Here is a 22,098-nt window from a genome sequence, read left to right on the forward strand (position 1 = left end):
AACAGAGCTCCATGATTAATCTGTCTGCTTAATCTGTTCTGAGGCAGAATTCTTGCGAGATTGTGTTGTTACCCCCTAAAAAAATCCCGTGCTAGATTTCTGCATCTGGAAGAATGTTCGAACCCCAGCTCCATGACAACGCTGCACTTTTAACACCATAGTTAGTAAGTTTACATCTTCTCTATTCTTACATCTCAGAATAGAGAATGAATATACCCGCTTTGGAAGATGGGGTGAAGATCAAGAACCTACTAACACAGGTCATCTTGGAAACAGTTCAGTGGTGGTGATGGAATCCTGAATGTTAATATTAATTAATTTATTTATTTTGCATATGATTGTGGCCGGTGGTGGGATTCAATTTTTTTTACTGTGGACGTGGCTTGGTCATGTGGGCGTGGCTTGGTGAAAGATGAGCAGCTTTCCTGCAGCAGCACGTAGGGTCCCCTCCCTCTACTCAAGCCACCTGGCAAATTGGTGTGGCACCTGGGAAGTCCCAGGGCCAGCAAAATTCTAACTGTCTGCGTGAAGGGCCGGCTCATTCCGCCATCAAAATGGTACCCATTGGCAACTACTTGCATGTCGCGTGCTTTCAAACTGCTCAGTGGAAAGAAGCTGAGGCCAGTGATGGGAGCTCACCCTGCCACGCTGTGCTAGGACTTGAACTACTGGAGCAAAGGCCATCTCCAGCGTCATTAAGCCACCGAGCCACTGCATCTCCTAATCCTGAATATGTTAACACTTCACTATAATCAGATGTATAAAAACCAGGCAAGAAAAACAGCAGATTATAGTAATGACTGTCCAAAGTTCAGAATCTCTTCTTTATATTCCACCTAAGAAACAGGCCACCAAGATCCTGCTAATAAACAGGACGTTCCTAGCATCAGGCAGCACCTCGTTAAAATGGCTTCTTGGCATGCAAACCTCCACAGAGTAAGTCTGTTCCACACATACAGAGGGGCTGAATGCTCCTTGAGGAGTGGGGCAGGCTGGAGCAAACACAAGGACCTCTGTTTCCAAAATAAGCAGATCCAGCGCGAGGAAATGCCTTCTTCCATCAGGCATAAGGGCCGCTAATGTCAACATCACAGAGAGATTGGAAACGGGGGCATTCGGTGGACATAGTAGTCCTCCTCACCTCCTGAACCAAAAATTGGCTGCTGTATGAAAAAATAAACCAGACCTTGCGGGGGGAGGGGCTTTTCAATGGAGCTGAACTTGCAAGAGGCAAGAGTTCCTTCACTGCTCTTCCCTTCTGACTTGTGTGCTGGCCCAACCTATTTCCTGGGGAAAGGCTGAAGGAGGAGATGAAGAGAGTTGCAACAAGTCACAGGTCAAACACTGAAATCCTCGTTAAAAAAATACATTTCCCAAGCATTTTTCTGGAGAGAGCCATTCTTCTATGAAACTGATGCCCTCTCTCTTTCCTGCCACCAATTTATTTATCACTCACTCACTCACTCACTCACTCACTCACTCACTCACCCTATCTACCTGTCTACCTACCTAACATCCACCCATCTCCTACCTAACTACCTACTTACCTATCTATTTATCTATCTCTCTATCCATCTATTTATCCATCCATCCATCCATCTGTCCCAGTGTGGCATGGCAGCATGGGCGTGGCAGGGGAAGGTTACTGCAAAATCCCCATTCCCTCCCCACCCCTCTAACCTGCTTTCCAGCTCCGTTCTCCTGTGCAGGGCAACCAAAGGAGACCCAGCCAATCAGCTGGAACTGGGGAGGCGGAGAATAGATGGGGGCGGGGCCAGTCAGAGGCGGGATTTGCCAATTCTCTGAATGACTCAAAATTTCCGCTATTGGTTCTTCAGAACTGATCAGAACTGGCTGAATACCATCTCTGGGATGTATTATTATTTGTCTTTTGCACAAAACAGGCAAGTCAGCTTCTAAAAATTGACAATTTTGGTGCATGCCTCATCACGGGATATAAAACTCAGTGAAAGTATGTTTCTTCTCAAGTATTCACTTCTAGGTATGATGCCCGCTTTTGAAATACATTCAAGGCTCAAACCTTTGAGACACTTAAAAAGTGAGCAGGGAGCAGTAACAAGAGATGCTCTCTGTATACACAGAGTTAGTTCTATGACCAGTTTGCCCATTTAAAGCCATCCATAACACTGGCACGACCAGAGAAATGGCTGGAGAAACTCAGCTACCGGTTCTCCAGAACTGGTCAGAACCTGCTGAATACCACCGCTGCATCCATCCTTCCATATATCTAAATTGGTAGGTAGGTACTCTCTCAGCTAGCTACCTACCAATTTACCTACCTATCTATATTCATCACTCACACTCACTCACCCTACCTACCCAACTACCTATCAATCTACCAATCTACCCACCTATCTACCTACTTATGAATGAAGTGATTGGATGGCGAATTTACAAGTGAGGAGGTAAATACACAAAAAGGGCTGTAAATAGAGTTTTATTATAATGAGATCTACTTACTACTAAGTAGCTATTGTGGCTTGCTGTTTGCCTCTGCGGATGGGATTCTCAAAGGAGTTATTTCACAGAGACACAGAAACTTTGGGTAAAGTTTTTGGGGTGTGGGGTTCCCCTGCATTTTTGTGAAATTAACCCCCACCTCTTTCCTTTCCTACTTCTCTCCTCCTAGCTTACTCCCTCTCTCATGGCTTGTCCTCTTAAGATTTTTCCAGGTGTCTCTTTCCTTTCTTTCATCGTTAACTTATAAAAATTTAGCTTTGGAAAAAGGTAGGATGGGAACTGTGATGTAGCTGCAGGATCCATATAATTGCCAGCCTGTAGTCACAGGAGGTCCATGAAAGCTTGAAAACATGTTACGATTTAAACCTTGAATTAAATCTTGGGGGGTCCGTGCCCATGGCCCGTGGCCACAAAATATATTTAAAGGAATCTTTTGCGAGGGAAAGAATGAGAACCATTGATGTAATGCATCAAAATTGATCACAGTAAGCCAGCAGGAATAGGACCAGATATAACTGCTAGTTCAACAGGGCTACTGCGGCAGAAGATGCTGTGTAGAGAAGACAGCCTCTCCAGCTGTACCCTTCTGAAATATGGGTGGTCCAATTCTCAATGGTTGCAAATCATGTCATCTTAAATATCTTTCCAGGGCCTTCAATTTGTCACTTTCCTTCTTGCTGCTTAGCTATTGTGCTGCGTGGTTTCAGCCACAACTGCTTGGATTAACAAGAGCGATGAATGTGTTATTTTTGGCTCAACAGGCATTTGTGGCCGAAAATGGGCCTCCAAAATGTTGAGTGTCCAGAACTAAGACTAAATCAATTGAATGGGAAAGTAATTCAAGTCAAATGGAATTCAATAGTGTAGTTGAAAAGTGCTCACCTTAATGTTTCTCCTTTCTGTCAATCAAAGAGTACAATTCAAGGCTAACTTAAAATTAAGGGAGGTGTTCCATTCCTAGGTTGAGCATTCCAGAGAAAAGACAAGACATAAATATGCCATTTTATTATTAGAGTTATATTCCACCTTTCCCTCAGGAACTCAGTGTGGCTTACTTGGGTATTCACCTCACTCAGTGAGTTTCTATAGCTGAAAGGAGGAGTTTTTGAGCTACAATTAGCCCAAGAGATGAGAAATGTCAGGAAGGAACCCTTTGACCTGACACAGTATAATTTTAAAAAATGTATCTATAAAAAGATGGTGAATTGGAGCCTTCATATATCAGGGGACTAACGATCAAAGTAGATAGTCATCGTCATTCTTTGTTTGAAATAAGTCAGTAACCACTAATAAAAACATGGGACTTGGTGGATTTTTGATCTGGTATGTCGAAGCAACCCTTGTGCTTATGTGCCACAATGCTCCAAAAATAAATATTGATGTTCCGTGGAACATTAAATGGAAGCCTCAAATTATACTCCGCTTCTACAAAAGAAATAGTGTCAACTAGTATCTGATTTATCACAATTCTATTATAATTCTTCTTCTTCTTCATGTTACTGATCTTTGACTGGTAAGTGTGATGTCCCGGGGCATGCCCCAAAGGCAACGCAGTCAGATAATCAATAGGAATTCCTTTAGTAGCTCCAACTTTGCCCCCAATGTCCTGGTTACCTTCTGGGCTGGAGAAAAACTCTCCCAGGAACAGCCTTTGGCTGCAGAGAATCAAGTCCAAAACGTGGTCAACAAAAACTGCAATTATAAGTCCAATCAAGGCAAAATGAGATAATTAGTCTGGTAGGGCAGGAGAAGGAATTCCAGATGTGAAGGCACGGCAATAACTCAACAGGTTGGGAAGATGCCAGGAACACAGATAAGCAAAGTCAACACAAGATAAACTCACATTTGCTCCCAGCAGCTGCCTCTCAGCATGCATTTCTTTTAAACTCTCTTCCCAGCTGTGGCTAATGAAGGGAATCAGGGCCCTTTCCTCCCCCGTAAGCCACGGAACCCATGTTGCTCTCTTCTCTGTTCCTCCCTGCTTGAAGAGGGGGTGGTCCTGGGTCTTCCTCTGAACTCCCTCTCCCTTGTTCTCCCTCTCCCCCTGCTCTGCCCAGCTGGACTTTGCCCTTCCCCAGTTTCCTCTACAGCCAATGGAGCCACACTCCCACTCCCTGTCAGCTGTTCATCTTCCTCCTTGGATTCAGACTCCGTCAGGGACATAACAGGTAAGTGTAGCTCCTGGTTATTCTGGGCAGTAAAAACATATTTCTTTGATCCGCCCAAATTATAGTCCAATTTCATGCAACTCAGAAGAGGGACACCAATGTCTGTTTCAGCTTCATATCTTTTCAAAGGAGTTAGGAAGGGAAGAAAGGAAGTAAATTACATAGAAATATGGGGAGAGGGAGAAGGAAGGTGAAAGCAAAGGGAAGCAGAAGGACAGACACAGAAGAAAGTTGTGTATGATGCCAAGAACACAAGGAATGTGTATGTTGCAAATTGGGATTCGGTAAGTCTTGGCCTGAAAACTCAAAGAATTTGTCTTTAGATAAGAACTACTGGATTCTAAGAGCAATGAATAACAACGGGAATTTGTTTGCACCCGTGGAATTAAAACAATCTTGTACCTGGAATGCATGGCTAGCGTAGCCGAGATTCAGCTGGCGACAAACCACCATGGCATCCATTATATCCCATCCTTCACCGCAGATGGACCCCCATATCAATGTGCCATTGTGTTCGTGGAGAATTTGCACTTGGCCTTCATAGGGTGTGCGGCCGCCATTCAAGCGTATCTGCAGAGAATAATTGACAGCGATGAAAGTTATGGTGATTGCCCCACTCCAATTTCATTCCATAAAAGAGGCAGAAAGTTGCATTTTCTGCTCAGAGAGGACATAGGGTAGGGAAATGAGTTGTCTGAAATAATGTCAGGTTTCCAAGTGATGGAATCCATTTAAAAAGAAAAGAACAAAGTCCATCTTCCAACACAATTTCCTTTATTTAGGAAAGCATCAAATTGGCAAAATCTGTGGTAATTCCCAATCTGACACAACCTGGAATTACCCCACAATATTAAAAGTTAGAAACAACTCCCAAAAGTCACATTCTCCAGTAGAAGTAATTCAACGTTACTTGATGTCATAAATCTTCACCTCAAGGGGCCTGACCATGGACAGCTCATTTTCCCACGGGAAGAAGAACCACCTAGCCTTAACAACTCTCCCTATCTCTACTCCTCCCCACTTAGGAATGTGGCAAACCCGAAACCCTTTCCCCCATGACTGCTACAGAGAAAGTAAGAAAAAGAATATATACTAACCCTAACTAAAATTGACTCATATGTCAGTTTTGGGCTTGACAACATGCTTGGCAAGTTGGTTTACAAGAATTATCTGGCTGGCTTTTTTATGTGGATTGCCTCCGGATGAGTTGGGAAAACTCATTTTAAGAACTGAATTGCAGAATAAAGAATCATATTGGCATAGTTCAGGCTACCTCCACATGTTGAGTTGCTGCCCAATAATATCATCCCATCAGCATGATCAAGATGATATCACGAACCATGTTTCATGTCCAAGACAAAAATTATGCATAATTTATGTTTTTGTTTTTATTCCACTTTTATTACTTTATAAGTAACTCAAGGGAGCAAACATACAGAACATTCCTGCCTTCTATTTTCTTCACAATACCACCCTGTGAGATCAGTTTTGGAGGGGGGAGAGGGGGAGAGAGAAAGCGAGAGACTCGAAATCACCCACCTATGGTGGGGGGAGGGGCGTTTTCCCCCTCCCGGGCTCTGGAGGCTTTGCTCGAACCTCTGAAAGGATGAAAACGGCCACCCCAGGCTCCGGAGGCTCTCTGGAAGCCAGACACAGGCCCGTTTCTGGCCTTCCTGAACTTCTGGGAAGCCCGTTTTCACCCTCCCCAAGTCTCCGTGGTGGCCCTGCACTTACCTGCATCCAAAATGGGCCACCTGGGAACTCCTGGGAGGGGCGAGATGGGCGGGGCCAGCCAGGAGCGGGATTCGGGGGTTCTCTGAATTGCAGAGAATCTTAGCTAGGGGCTCTCCTGAATCCCTGCGAACCCTCAGCAGCCCACCCCCGGTTCTACTCTAACCTAATACTTTTCAGATATACTGAATTATAATTCACAGTGTCTCGAAGCCAGGGGGCGCCATCCTTTTGGACCTCAGGGACCACCAAACTCATAATTTTAAATCCCGGGAACCACTAATATGAATTTTGAGTGACAGTGGCTTGCTGACATGGGACACACACACACACACACACACACACACACACACACACAAAGGCAGGGGTGGGATTCAAATTTCTTAACAACCGGTTCTGTGGGCATGGCCTCATTTGTGGGTGTGGCTTGGTGGTCATGTGACTGGCTGGGCATGGCTTGTATGTAAATATTATAAATATTGATGTAAATATTGATTTTTTTAAATAAAAAAGAGCAACCTTTACCCAAAATCAGGCAAAGCAGGCAGGCAGATTGAGTTGTTCACAGAATCACAGATGCGTTCAGAGATCTGTGAGATCGGCTTTCTGAACCTGTCACATAAAATTTGCTTGCAAGCAAACTCACAAAATTAACTCACAATACACCATGTATGTAAATATTGATTTTTTTTTTATAAAAAAGAGCAACTCTTACCCAAAACCAGGCGAAGAAGGCAGGCAGACTGAATTACTCACAGAATCATTTAGAGGTCTATCTATCTGCCATCGGCTACCTGAGTCTGCACTGAATAATCGAAGCTTCGGTCCTAAGGACGGTTTGGCTCTGCTTAAAAGCAGAGCCTAAGGTCTAAAGACGAGCTAGAAAGCAAAAAATGCAACAATTTCCTGCTTTCTAGCTAATCTAAATCTCCCGGCACAGCAGAACAAAAGGAAAAAGGAAAAATAGCAATTTAGCAGGCAAGTTTGCCAGGTAAGGAGTGAGTGGGCAGGGGAGCCTTGTGTTTCCGGGTAGCATGAATTAATTGCTTTGGGGGGTGCTCTGAGGATGACATTTCTCTGCAGCCCACCAAAATTTTCTCGCGGCCCACCAGTTGGTGACCACTGCTCTAAGCTACCGGGATATGATGTGAACTGTAGTCCATCAAGAAGACATCAGGTTGGCAAAAGCCTCTTTTGGGGTTGAGGGTCTCAAAACTGAAGTTACATGGCCTCATACCCTGACATTAAGTAATGCTTCAGCATAAACCCAAACTGATATTTAAGATGGAGTGTTTTAATGAAAGTATTAGGAAGAAGCTTGGTAAAAACTATGAAGCAAATTATTTGGAGAAAGGCTAGGATGTTTCTCAAATTATGTTGCGCTCATGGATTTTAAGAGAACACAGATGTTAAATTGAATGGAACATGTGGAATTTGGCCAAATCCTGGGATGTAAATCTTACAAATTCACTGTACTGCCTGCCAACATGGACTCTCAGCCAGCAGTCTGAAGATGACCTCAATACGGAGGGTTGAGGAAAAGCTCCTCCTATTCAAAACCCCAATCTAGTAAACATTTTAAGAAGTATCCAAAAGTCTGATTCATATGACCCTTTTCAGGTCACCGCAGCTATTTGAGGAGCTTGCTTGTGTTTTTGGTCTTCTAACATCTGTTTGTGTGCTGCACTTTATATCGTTTTAGCTCTATTTGCACATGGGTTTAAAAATATTACAATGTGCTCAAAGTTTAATTTGACCCCATGGGTTAGTAGCTGACATCACAAGCAGTGATCATGCTACCGAAGCATAAAAACCAGTGCCCTCAAAAGACCCAAGCTCCTCTACTCTGTCTAATGGTAAGACTGGTCCTGAAGAAGACCACAACTGCTGCTTTCACTGCTACCCTAGCAATTAACTCTCCTCATACTCAACCATCTAGGTCATGGTTGTCCCAAAGATGATTTTTCCAAATGGCAACCGGATTTTCTTAGTTTTTTCTTTGAAAACATCCTGCTTCTCATCCAAGAAGCTTCTTCAGTTCTGAACTGAAGAAGTTCTTCTTCATAGCTGAAAAGCTTTTTGGATGAGAAGCAAAATATTTTCCAAAGAAAAATCAAGAAAGTTCAGTTGCCTTTAGGAAAAAAGCACCTTTGGGTTGACTCTCCTCATTATGTTTTCGCACGAACAACAAGGTGGGGTAAATTGGTCTTACAGATTGTGGCTGGCTCAAAGTAAACCAATAATCTCCAAAATAGAACAGATTGTATCTTTGTGGATGGCCTCTTGATCTGGAGGTCAAGGGGGAAAATGTAAGAATGATATTTCCATGTTCCAGCTCTTATGATGAAGTGCACAATGCATTCTATAGGAAGGGGAGGGGGAGGAGAAGGAGAAGGAGAAGGAGAAGAAGGAGAAGAAGAAGAAGAAGAAGAAGAAGAAGAAGAAGAAGGAGGAGGAGGAGGAGGAGGAGGAGGAGGAGGAGGAAGAAGAAGAAGAAGAAGAAGAAGAAGAAGAAGAAGAAGAAGAAGAAGAAGAAGAAGAAGAAGAAGAAGAAGAAGAAGAAGAAGAAGAAGAAGATTATTGTTAAGATTCTCCTGTTATTCCAGGTGCCAATTATCTCACCTGGGTTTGGAAGCCCATCGCTGGGATGTTGCATCTCACACCAGCATCTTCTTCATGGGTGCAGCTCCTGATCTCCTTGCTGAATTTACAGTCTGTAATAGACTTTTCAAACCCTGTGCAGTCCATTTCATTGAGATGGATAGGGCCAATGCCTTTAAAAAAAGAGGAACACTCATAAGCTCATTTTCCCACAATAAACCAGAAGATATATATTTTGTATGTTCTGATGGAAAGTACCCCAATTTGGTGACCTTTGCAGTTAAAATTAACGTATCTGCATAGTTCTTCAATTAGGAAATGTGCAGATCAGACAATTCCCCTTTCAGAGAGTAAACCATGACTTCATTAATTTGGTGAGCCAATGTTGTTGTGTTTCCTTTTGCCTTTTTATTCAGTTTAATAGAACCTTTTCCCCTAGAGACCTGTCCTAAGACCATCACTGCATCTGGAGCAAATCAGATATAAGGAAAGTGTGTTAAGAATTCATAGACTGTCTGCAGAGATTCTCAGTTCAACCAAAGAAGCTTAGATGAAAAGCTAAATGTTTTCAAAGGAAAAAAACCAAGAAAGTGCATTTGCCTTTTGAAAAAAAAGCACAATTCATAGACAGGACATCTCTATTGTCCAGATGCCCTCAAATCCAAATAGAAGCCCAGGAAACTTTTGCGTTAAAAATATCCAGGGCTTTAATTACATTTTTCTGCAGTTAATTTTGTTTTTATTCTTGAGGTGCTGTTTCCAATATTTTTCTTTCTTTCTTTCAATTGTTAGAAACAGAACAAAGGCCAATTTTCCATTTCTCCATCATTTTTTAAAAATTTCATTTGGAGAAAGGGAAGCAAAATATGCAACAGGCATTTTGGGCTATTTTTGCCCACAAGCCTGACATTTCAATAGGGATAAGGATCATTCTTTTGTAGGATTACAGAAAGATCGCAAATAAACATGGATTATTAGAAGATTTCTAACATTATTTTTTTACTTTTGCAAGAAAACAGAGGGTTATAAAATCTTTGAACTTATATGGACATCACGGCACTACAAAATTAGGAAAAATAGTCCTGTAGAATGGCTTATGGTTCCCTTTTGTAATGCAGCCTCAGTGAAACAAGATCTTAAAATCTAGCTCTGCTCCCAAGTCTTGGGTTAAAGTAAATAATGGACCATTGATGACATGTCAGTCTAGTGTGGCCAAAGGTGTTCTTTTAAGACGTAACTGGACTTTGTGCTTTTTCTTTGAAGACATTTTGCTTCTCATCCAAGAAGCTTCTTCAGTTCTTGGATGAGAAGCAAAAGCTGAAGAAGCTTCTTGGATGAGAAGCAAAATCTTCAAAAAAAACCAAACAAAACCCAGAAAGTCCAGTTGCCTCTTGAAAAAGCACCTTTGGGACAACCATGACCTGGATGACCGAGAATCTCCATAGACTTAGAGCTGGTATTGGTTTTCCGCACATCTGTTTTGCATTGTTTTGCATTATATTCTTTTAAGTTGTTTCATGTTGAACACTGTCCAAAGTTGGGATGAAACTAGACAGCTTACAACTACCTAAATAAATACACAGATAAACATTCATGAATATTCTCTAGTAAATCTATTAGTGTCTGATATTATGCATGTTTATTAAATACTCCCGCTAAATTCAAAAGATGCAAATAGAACTGGACTCTTGGGGTGCTAGCCAACAGACAGTACCTTACTTTTCTATGCCAGCATATATTCAAGGCAGAAGAAACCAAACCAAAGCAAAATAAAGTACAAAGTCTAAAAACTAAAATAGTAGATTAAAAACTAATTCAGTAGGTTATAAAAGGCATGAAGAATCTGGACTGCAGGTTAATTTCCAGTTCATTTGATTTATTGCTCATGCCTATACACAAGAATCTGGTCAACTAATGGTCAACACTAAATCACTGGAATTCAAGAGGAGCTGGAATTGGATTGCTTGTGGCAGCGGAATGATTCCTGGCAGATTTCTCTCTTGACTCCACCCCAGGTTCTGCCTCTCCTTCTCCTACATCAAATCATTTAACCATTGGAAGACTAGAAAAACAGCTTTTTCTTTATAGATTTTCTACACACCGAGGACTGCAGGAGGCTGTGGTGGCCGAAAATGGAGGCTGGGAGGGCCGTGCATGGCCTTCCCAAGCTCCATGTTCACTGGCAGAGGCACCACGGGCCAGTCCTAGGGGACTGGAGACTAAAACTTGAAGAACTGTTACAGGAACTGGGCAAGGCTAGTCTAGTGAAGAGAAGGACCAGGGGCGACATGATAGCAGTCTTCCAATATTTGAGGGGCTGCCACAGAGAGGAGAAAGGGGTCAACCTGTTTTCCAAGGCACCTGAAGGCCAGACAAGGAATAATGGATGGAAACTGATCAAGGTGAGATTCAACCTGGAAATAAGGAGAATCTTTCTGACCGTGAGAACAGTCAACCAATGGATCAGAAGCTGCCTTCGGAAGTTGTGGGAGCTTTGTCCCTGGAGGCTTTCAGGAAGAGACTGGACTGCCATCTGTCAGAAATGGTATAGGGTCTCCTGTTTGGGCAAGGGGGTTGGACTAGATGATCTACAAGGTCCCTTCCAACTCTGATTATATGTTATTATTATCTGTTTCCAGGGCAAGATCTAAGCACCCCATGGACCAGATCAGGCCCATAGACCTTGAGTTTGACATGCCTGAGTTAGACAGATCATTTTACCTATCAAGCAATCCCTTCTTAAGCCTGAAGATGTTAATGATCAGATTATGGGATTTTCTGCATATAAAGCATGAGCTCAGCTCTTGGCCTTTCCATGTCCATTATTCCTTCATCCTTTCTAATAACTCCCTAATTTTAAACATACCTTGTCCAAGTCTTGCACCCAAGATGGCCTCCTTCGCGGTTCCAAAGCCCAATTCTCGGCAGGCCACACTGGCTGAATGTAGGCTCCACCCATCATCACAAATGGTCCCCCATTCCCCATTCATCAACACTTCAAGCCGGCCTTCTCCAACCTGGGCTCCACCCTTTAGCCTCACCAGGAGGTGCTAAAAAGGAATGGGAAAAATCTTTTATTACTTAGGGATGTAATTGTCAGAAGCAATTTTTGTGGTTTGTTGTTTGAAGTAAACTCATCCCCATAAATGCACCTTCTGGCACAAATCACAGATAGCATAAAAATAAAACTCCAGTTAAGACCAGAACTGAGCCCAGAACTTCCCTTACTAAGCAAGCAGACGTTAAGTGATTTCATATCTGACTTTTCACTTTTTTTTTTTTTTTTGCCATGAATTAGTAAGTGAATCACCGAGTCATTAAGCAAACCCAGTTTTCCCCTCGACATTGCTTTTGGAAACGCCCTGGGAAAGACACATGTGAACCTAGGAGACTGTCAACATCGCAAATACATGCTGGTTGTGAATTCGATAACATGGCTGCAGTAATGCTACAATGGTCATAAGCCACATTTTTCTGTGCCATTGTAACTTCGAATGTTTTTCCACAGTCCAAATTGAGCTTTGGTGCTACTTATTATGTTTAGTGAAAGTGTAGAGATAGATAGATAGATAGATAGATAGATAGATAGATAGATAGATAGATAGATGGATGGATGGATGGATGGATGGATGGATGGATGGATGGTAGGTTGGCAGGCAGGCAGGCAGGCAGGCAAAATGAATAGATAGAATTTTTTATTGGCCAAGTGTGATTGGACACACAAGGAATCTGTCTTGGTGCAAATGCTCTGTGTACATAAATAGAAAAGATACATTCGTCAAGAATAATAAGGCAACAATACTTAATAATAGTCATAGGGTACAATAAGTGACCAAATCACACTAGTAAGGCAGGATATAAAAATATATTAATTTTAGAGAAATAATGATACAAGTTTTATAGATAGTGAAATATGTGGTATTGGCAAGAGAAAGAACAAGGAAGTGTGAAAAGCCAAACCACAAGGATCATCTATCGGTCACAAAGTCACATTTGCCAAGATACCTTGTCTCGCTTGTAACAAAACCACAAGCTAGGGAGTTTAGTAAGATGGGTTTGTGACATCCAGCCATCCTAGTCTAGCAACAGGGGAGCTCTGTTTCAAGTAAACAATGAATGAGTGACAAGTTATATTTCTGTGTTTTGCCCCTTCTGAAGAAGTATATAGGCATGTGCTGTTCTGTAAGAAATTTGTTCCGAAGTGACTCTCGCTAAAATACTCTGAACCTGTTTGTGCAAATAAAACCAACTTATTTTTGGATTGCAAGGTCTGAGCCTCGTAATTTCCTGCAACACTAGGAAACAGTCAGTAAAAATTGTTGGGATAAAAGCAACAAGGTTACAGTCATAAAGTCATAAGTGGGAGGAGATGGGTGAAAGGAAGGATGGGAGGATTAATAGTAATAATAGTAATAGTAATGCAGACTTAGTAAATAGTTTGACAGTGTTGAGGCCCCCCCTTGAATTCTATTGCCCCATTTCTAACTCTTAGCAGGTGTTATCAACTGTTTATTGATAATATTCCTAAGCATTGGCATGAGTAAATAAATAAATCTGTTTAATTCAACCGTCAAATGTGGATCTGATCTTTTGTGTCTGATAGAAAGCATATTAGATCTTCTTTCCCATCTTGGCTCCTTTCAAATTTCTTGCAGCTATTAATATACAGATTCCCAGTCAGGATGGCTAAGTCAAGGCATTTGGAATTATGGGAAATGTAGTTCTCAGGGTGACAGATTGGGAAAAAAGTAGGCTAGATTACTGGATATAAGCACATTTATGCAAATTTTCTAAAACTGGGAGAGCTAGAGGGAAGCACTGCATCATTTAGTCTCAATTGACAATGAATTCAAGTTCATATAGAATTTTGTTTTCTATATTCATGTCTCACCTAACCTGTATATATAACCAACATGATGGAAGCAAAAACAACAGAGCTAATTACGGATGGGAGGCAGTTGAGAGGGCCTATTACGCGTCCAAGGGCTAAATTGATTAATGATATATAAAGGCAAAGATCTCTAATGGTAGCTTCATATTTTGATGATGTCAGCAGAGGCTGACGAAAACTTAGTAAGTACAATAAATGTAATTTTAAGTTCCGGAGATCACAAGATGTCTGTTTCTTCTACACACACACACACACACACACACACACACACACACACACACAATCTGGAGGTTGCAGTTTTAAAATGTGGAGATTACAAAACACTCATCCTGATGGTTTTAGAGGCCTCTGAGCCCCAACAAGAATATCAACAGTCCACGGGAAATATCTTAAATAAAGGGAAAATGCTTCATCATCTAGGAACATTAGAGGGATACCTTCTGTAGAGCTAAAAGGGAGGAAAGTGTTCTAAGAAAAATATTACAAACCTATCAACTCTTGGTCCTGGATTAAAAGCAATCTCTTGATGATTTTGCATGATAAACAGTCTGTCCTAACAACTCTATCCCAGATAACTTAGTCTGCAGTTTAATTCAGAAAAGATTGTTCTTACGATTCAGGAGTTTTGTGCAAAACTAGGTCAATTCTGCTGTGATCACGTATGCACATGAATGGTGAAAGTCCCCTGTTGTTTTATATTTTTATTTGCTGAATTTCACAGAAGGTCAGCATGAACTGGAATTCAGATCTGGGCCATAAAATTCCTCCTCCATTCTATTCTCACTCGGTCCTTCCATGGATGGAGACAGATTCAAAGCCACCCAACAGTGTTCCATTGGTAGCTCCGGTCCGATCTGTTGCCCTACAGAAGTGCACCCTGATATGGTCCTACTTGCTGAGTCAATTCATCGTCCCAAAGCTACTGATGGCCTGTAAACCTCTTTTATTCTAGTTCCTGGTGGCCTCCAAGATCGTATCTTTGGAATTTATCAACATGTTTCTGGAAGGAAAAAAAAGCCAGCTGCATAATTTCCTATCATTGTCAACAACAAAAAACTAACCAGGTAAGCCAAGGCTTCAGGCGATACAGGATATATGGGACATTTAAAACACATAGAAATCCTCTTATCAAATGTGCATTAAAACCTCAATCCCTATCATGAAGATAAGTTTTTTTCCCTAATAAGGAAAGGATAAATGTTGTGCCTTTTTATAGGCTACCGGTTGATAACTGATTGCAGGATCCAATCTGGGTCAGTCACTGGGACCAGAGCAGAGGTGGTATTCAGCAGGTTCTGGCCAGTTCTGGAGAACCGGTCGTGGAAATTTTGAGTAGTTCAGAGAACCAGCCAATCCCACCTCTGACTGGCCCCACCAACCCCATCTATTCTCTGCCTCCCAAGTCCCAGCGGATTGTCTGGGTCTTCTTTTGTTGCCCTGCACAGGAGAACAGAGCTGGAAAGCAGGTTAGTGGGGTAAGGAGGGAATGGGGATTTTGCAGTATCCTTCCCCTGCCATGCCCGCCAAGCCATGTCCATAGAACCAGTAGTAAAAAATGTTGAATCCCACCACTGGACCAGAGGTTTAGTTTTCTGAGCTTTTGGATTCATTCTGGAGCCCGTCTTCAGGGAATGTCTGTCTAGTGGAATGTGTCTACTGCTTGAAAGAAGTCCTCTAAAGATGAGCTCCAGAATGAAACCAAAAGTTCAGAAGACCAAACCCCTGCTCCCCGGTGACTGACCAGATTGGATCCTACAGCATTATCCTAGGACCCATATATTCACCTTCATTCATAACCGATTGCTCTGCTAACATGAACAGATAATCTAAGGCAAAATTCATATTGCTTCCTTGCTATCACATAACCTTTCTGGATTATGAGCTGTTCCGTAAACAAGCATAACCAACATGGAACAATTTATTGTACAACCACCTGTGAAAAACCCGTTGCAATCTACTCCCAGTCTTGAATACCTTTTCAGATCCACCAACACAAGCATCACAGTTGGAATCACAAAGCCTTATTAAAAAGGTCTTGAATAATTTAATCAAAAATCTCACCTCTGCAACGAGTCAAAGTTTGGTCTAGTGCCAAAGAAAGCCAGTTTGGTCCAGTTTAAGGCACCAGATTCGAAACCAGGGGTTGGTGAGTTCTAGTCCCACCTTATGCATGAAAGCCAGCTCAGTGACTTTGGGCCAGTCCCTCCCTCTCAGCCCAATTCACTCCACAGGGTTGTTGTTGTTGGAAAATAGGATCAGAAAGGTCGGCAGTTCGGTGGTTCGAATCCCTAGCACCACATAACAGAGTGAGCTCCCGTTACTTGTCCCAGCTTCTGCCAACCTAGCAGTTCAAAAGCACATTAAAAAATGCAAGTAGAAAAATAGGGACCCCTTTGGTGGGAAGGTAACAGTGTTCTGTGCACCTTCGGCATTTAGTCATGCCAGCCACATGACCACGGAAATGTCTTTAGACAGCGCTGGCTCTTCGGCTTTGTAATGGAGATGAGCAGCACCCTCTAGAGCTGGAAAAGCAAGAGGGACCACTTTGGAAGAGGCGCGGCGGTGGGTCGTCCGGCCCCCGCCTGGGTCTTTTTTGGCCGGGGTCTCTTTTTTGGTGTGGGGGGGGGGGGGGGGGCTAACGTATGTGCAAGGGGAACCTTTATCCTTTATTAATAATCTTTTAATAATTAATTAATACCAATATTCTTATTCATAGGAAGAATTAAGAGTCTCCAGATAAAGAATTGTATTGCATAACGGAGTTATTATATAATAAGAATCAGGATCTAATATTGTGCCTCAATCTGGAGTCTTTCAGTTGTTTCACAATTCTAGATCCAGCCAACCTAAATGGTACCCTGATGTCTATGTTGTGGTCACTATTTTTGTTACCAACTTAACAAGTCATATGTGGCAATTTTCAGCTTTTAAAATAAGTGTGTAGGTCCACAGCATCCAAAAATGGTGCTAATTCAGAAATAGTTGGCAGCATCAACTCTCTGTCTACATTAAAAACAAATTCGTCTTTCTGTTGCTGTCATGGCGTGCTAATAAGCTGCAAATCCACCCTTACATAAAATCCAGGAATTCTAAGGCACAACTGTCCACATTATCATTTACATAATAGGAAAGTTGCTTGTTTGGAAGAACACAAAGCAACAGTCAGTTGGCGTGAACAAAAGAATTTGGAATGAGAATTAGGCAACGTTTTGCCAAGAGCTTCACCGCTTCCAGAGATAAATGAAGCTTGTGCAGTTCAGGAACTCCCAAACATCCTGAGTTAAAGCAGGGGAACGTTATAAATGTGGCGCTGCAGAATATAATTTTTAGCATTTTCCAGGTAAATATGAGCAACCGAGCAACTGTGCTTGAAAAATAAATGCAACATTTTAAGAGTGATGGCAGTGCCTCCAAAATATTGTTAGTGTTCCTTGAGGAGGAGCAGGAAATATAAATAAACCTCTTGGAATGCTAAATTTTGGAAAATTAGAATCTGCAGGGGAGAGAATGTTTTGAGAACTATGAATTCTTTGGAATTGGGAGAAAAGCTGTTTATGACTGGCTCTTAAATGTCTCCTATCTTTTTAAGTCCCAAAACATTTTCACTTTTTTTTTTTAATGTTGTCATCTTATTTCGGAATTCCATACTGGATGTGGCATAGGCAAAAAGAGGAGAACATGGGGCAGAGTCAGAAGAAAATGGAGACACAACATTAAAGACATGTTGAGAATGGTTGAGCTGCCAAGAGGAGGAAGGAGGAGGAGGAGGAGGAGGAGGAGGAAGAAGAAGAAGAAGAAGAAGAAGAAGAAGAAGAAGAAGAAGAAGAAGAAGAAGAAGAAGAAGAAGAAGAAGAAGAAGAAGAAGAAGAAGAAGAAGAAGAAGAAGAAGAAGAAGAAGATCATCATCTTATTTAGGAAAAAATGCAAACTTATCATTAAATGAACATTGCTTACATTTTATGAGATGGAAGGCTGGTCCAGCATTAAAGCTGCTGGAATTCATATACAAAAAAGGCAAGTTAAGAAACAGGGTTCCTACTATTGATATATGATATATAACAAAGTATTGTTAAGAATGCTATCTTGTACAAACTTAATGTGTGCCTTATCCTACCACTGGATTCCAGCCAGTTATGTTCACAGTTCTGTAAATAATGACCATATATGGACAAAGAATTCATGATTAGCTAGGAGATTTTAGAATTTGGCCTCTGGCTGAGTAGATTTTTGCTCCCTTTTGGTGCTAAGGAGTAGCTTAGTAAACTTACTCAGGCTATAATGACACTATACAGTGTCCAACGTATTTGACATCTTTTCCTAAGAGGACTTGAAATGCAAAGGTTTGTGATTTCAATACTAAGGCAGCCACAGCCACATAGACCTCTAGCTACTTACAGTTCTCAAAGTTAGCAAATGAGAACTAATTCTAGATTAACCAGAGGAATCAGTTACTTTTATGATGATGCCACTATTTTTCAAAATTCAGGTGGCTAAAATTGAATAAGATCAGCAAACTACAGAATACTTTCGTGTCCTAGTCTAAAATCTTTTGAGATCTCACGTGAGACATATGAAATCTCAAGAAATACTAACCTTTTTGCATTGGTAAATGTTTACCAATATTTTAATTTTAAAATTTGCTATCCTGCCAATATTTGCATTGAAGGAAGGCATTATGGCAAGCCATCAACACAAGAATTTGTTGGAAGCAACTTGGAAGCTTGAGCAATCCTGGTTGTGATATCATCTTGCATTGCTCTATCTCAACAGATTGACCAAAGAGAGACCTTCACTCTACCTCAACTCTTGATCACAAATAGAATAATACTGAAAGCAATCTTCTAAAGACAAATAAAGCACCATAGTTAATTCAATGATAACAGTTTTCCCTAATTAGAGTGATCATATCCATGGCTGAAAAGTTTGGGAAACGAAATCCTTGCAAATGGAGGGTATTTAAGTTGTGGAAAAGTAGGTTTGCTAGGATCAAACATATTAGAAATTTTGTTTTATATAAAGCACCACAGAGCAAACAGTACAGTTACCATGTGCTTTACTGCTCAATTATATTACTGTAACAGGAAACAGGAAACTCTCCTCAGAACATAAAGAAACCATAGGTTATAACCATAGATGCACACTAAACACTGCCATCTAGTGGGTAAAATAATTCTGTAGTTGTTGCAAAACAAAATACATTCTAATATGTATTCCAACAAAACTTTATATTCAAATCCCTGTTAAGCCATGAAGCTCATTGGGTGCAATTTTATATCTTCCAATCAGCTTTATTTCGCAGGTCTTTAAGAAGCTAAACTAGGAAGAACCATGAACATAGCTGCTCTTCTTGGAGAAAGGATGGGAAATGAATATGATAAATAAGGAATACTTCACACATTGTCAAGCATTGGACCCAGGTTGATGCAATGAAATGGTGAAAGGGAACCAGGGCTACAGTTTCCTTAATATCAAGATGCTCAACCTTGGAGGTGATCCTAAAGTTTGTTTGCTCCATAGCAAATTCAAGTTCCCTATCAGACCAAGGAGAATTTCTTCCACTTACCTGAGCACGGAAAGCTTTGCCGAAGCCACTATGACTGCCTGGGGAAAATGCTAGTCCAGGGCTGCAGCTGACCACTGCAGGCATCCCATTCTCACAGGTAACGTTCCCACCAAGTGTCATGATCCGATCGCCCATTTTGCAGCTAAAGAGATGTGATTCGGTGCCTTTGCAAATCACAGAATAAGCCCAGTATTTATGCTTTCTTCTGCTTGCTGAGGTTCTGGAAGAAAGGGAAGAATGCCACAATTGTTAAGATTCCACCACCAAGGAAACAATGGAGAAAATCCACCCCTGCCCAGAAGCAGTTGTTCATTTGCCTGGAGCCCAGGACATCCTCGCATCCAGGCCAGACAAGTTCACACAACCAAGCAGGCAAGCATAATAGGCTCTACGACAACTCGCCATGGCCAGCTCACCATGGGGCAAGAGTTAACATTAATATTGAAGAAATAATGGAATGGAATGATTAAAGAAAGGATGCCCGAGAAGGGACAAAATGAATGCGAATGACAAAAATTAAAATTATTTTAAATAATTAAATTGAATGGTTGAATTGCCCCACAATGAGTTGTCTCATGGCAGGTTGGCTGTGGTGAGTTGTCCCATTCTGAGCATAATAACCTGGAAACATGGGTAGCCTTTTCTTAGATTGCAGTGTATGTCAAAAGAAGGAAAGGGATGACTTCTTGAATGACCTTGAATGGCATGTGTTTGTCATCAGGGCCGATTATGCTATTTGGATGGTATATTCATATCCAATTGGTTTGCAAAAGTTCATGAAATAAAGGAAACACTGAACAGTACAAATGAAGTCAGCAAACTAATCAATAGTTTAGTTTACTTTACTTTATTGTCATTGCACCTCATACAACAAAGTTAAATACTATCTTCAGTGCACATCATGACCATGAAAATAAACACAAACACACATCCTTCACACTCCACACATTGAATTGAAAATTCCTGACACTGCACTAACACTGCACTTTACGGTAAAATTCAACAGAGCTACTGCTCTGGGATAGATGCTGTTTTTCAGCCTATTTTATTGTCCTGTACTGTCTGCCAGATGGGAATAGTTAAAAAAAAAAGAGGGTGCCCCGAATGAGAACTTTCTTAAGGTGGTAAGAGCAATAAAGCTCTTCCAAAGAGGGGAGAGGGCAACCAATGATCTTCTGGGCAATGACATTAACCCTCTGGAGTGCTGTCCTATCTGCCACTGTGCAATTGGCAAACCGTACATAGGTGCAGTAAGTTAAGATACTTTCTGTGGTGCAGTGGTAGAAGGTCACCAGCAGTTTTTCATTCAGTTGCTGTTTTCTGAGAAGTCTCAGGTAGTCTAATCTCTGCTGGGCCCTTTTGACCAGGGCTGCAAGGTGAGCATCCCAGGTCAGGTCCTCTTTTAGGGTAACATCCAGAAACTTAAAACTGGCCACTTGTTCCACTCGGTGTCCCTTGATTAGCAAGGGCTGGATGTCTGATCTGTTCCTTCTATAGTCCACTTTAAGCTCCTTGGTCTTATTGGTATTGAGGACCAAGTTATTGTCTCCACACCACGAAAACAACCAGTCCCACTCAATATAAATATAAATCAATATATTTACTTTCTACCCTTAGGCTGGAAAAGCAAAGAGTAATGATCTACTCTACCATTTAATCAAAATCCCACCTTCTCTGCATTGAGTCAGAGTCTGGTGCCAAAGAAAGCCAGTTTGGTCTAGTTAAAGTACCAGACTAGAAACCAGGGGATGGTGAGTTCTAATCCCACCTTACACATGAAAGGCAGCTGGGAGACTTTGGGCCAGTCCCTCCCTCTCAGCCCAACTCACTCCACAGAGTCGTCGTTGAGGAGGAAGTGGCATTAAGTATGGTCTGTGACTGGAGTTATATATAAAACAATAAAGGAAGGAAATAAATAAACGAAATAAAAAAATTAAGAGAGTCAAATTCTACTTTCCAGTACTCCTTAAGGGAAGAAGTGTATAATCTTAAGGAAGGAATATGTGATTTATATCAATTTGAAAGCAATTTGATTGTGAGTAACAGGTGAAGAGCTACAAAAGGTTGGGAAAAGCACCTGGCAGGATGGCATCGTGCACACAATGTTGTCAATGGCACAAATTATGTAATTTGCATCCGTTTCAGAATAAGAGCTGTAATATTACTAGCTCTCCTCCCCCGCCACCCCAGCAGATACGAGAGACCCAGAATCTGGTTTGGGGGATGCATTTTAGGGGCAGAAATGGTTACCTTGAACTCCCATCAGTTTTGAGACACAGGTAGTCCTTGACTTACAACCACAACTGAGCCCAACATTTATGTTAAAATTTATTTATTATTAAGGGAATCAATGCAGTTCTTAAGTTAGAAACATGGTTGTTAAGTGAATCTGGCTTCCCCTTTGACTTTGCTTGTCAGAAGGTCACAAAAAGGGGATCATGTGATCCTGGGACGCTGCAACCATCATAAACATGATGTCAACTCATAAAATGTTTCTATGGTCTTTTTAGAGTTGCCAACGGAAAGGGGTGGGGGGAGCAATGTAATAGCTTGCAAAACCAAAACTGCATTCCATAAATGTTTTCAAAGATAGTAACTAGGTGACTGAAGTTTCTGCCATGCAAAATTCTAACCGGAGAACATGATTGATGACTCTGGGCTAT

At 41.5% G+C, this 22,098-nt stretch overlaps 1 protein-coding gene across 2 annotated transcripts in view; it reads right to left on the reverse strand.

Moving 5' to 3' along the window:
• LOXL2 (lysyl oxidase like 2) overlaps positions 1-22,098 on the reverse strand; it is a 92,549-nt gene that overhangs the window by 20,252 nt on the left and 50,199 nt on the right. For both annotated transcript variants that reach the window (XM_026714988.2, XM_087938862.1), the window contains 4 exons: positions 19,436-19,655; positions 11,848-12,031; positions 9,003-9,154; positions 5,052-5,219 (listed from right to left, as the gene is read on the reverse strand). In XM_026714988.2, the coding sequence (XP_026570773.1) occupies positions 5,052-5,219; positions 9,003-9,154; positions 11,848-12,031; positions 19,436-19,655 (724 nt within the window). The remainder of the gene's footprint in view (positions 1-5,051; positions 5,220-9,002; positions 9,155-11,847; positions 12,032-19,435; positions 19,656-22,098) is intronic.

This window comes from Pseudonaja textilis, chromosome 9 (genome assembly GCF_049901715.1).
Source record: "Pseudonaja textilis isolate UNSWEBS1 chromosome 9, rPseTex1.2, whole genome shotgun sequence".
Taxonomy (NCBI): Eukaryota; Metazoa; Chordata; class Lepidosauria; order Squamata; family Elapidae; genus Pseudonaja; species Pseudonaja textilis.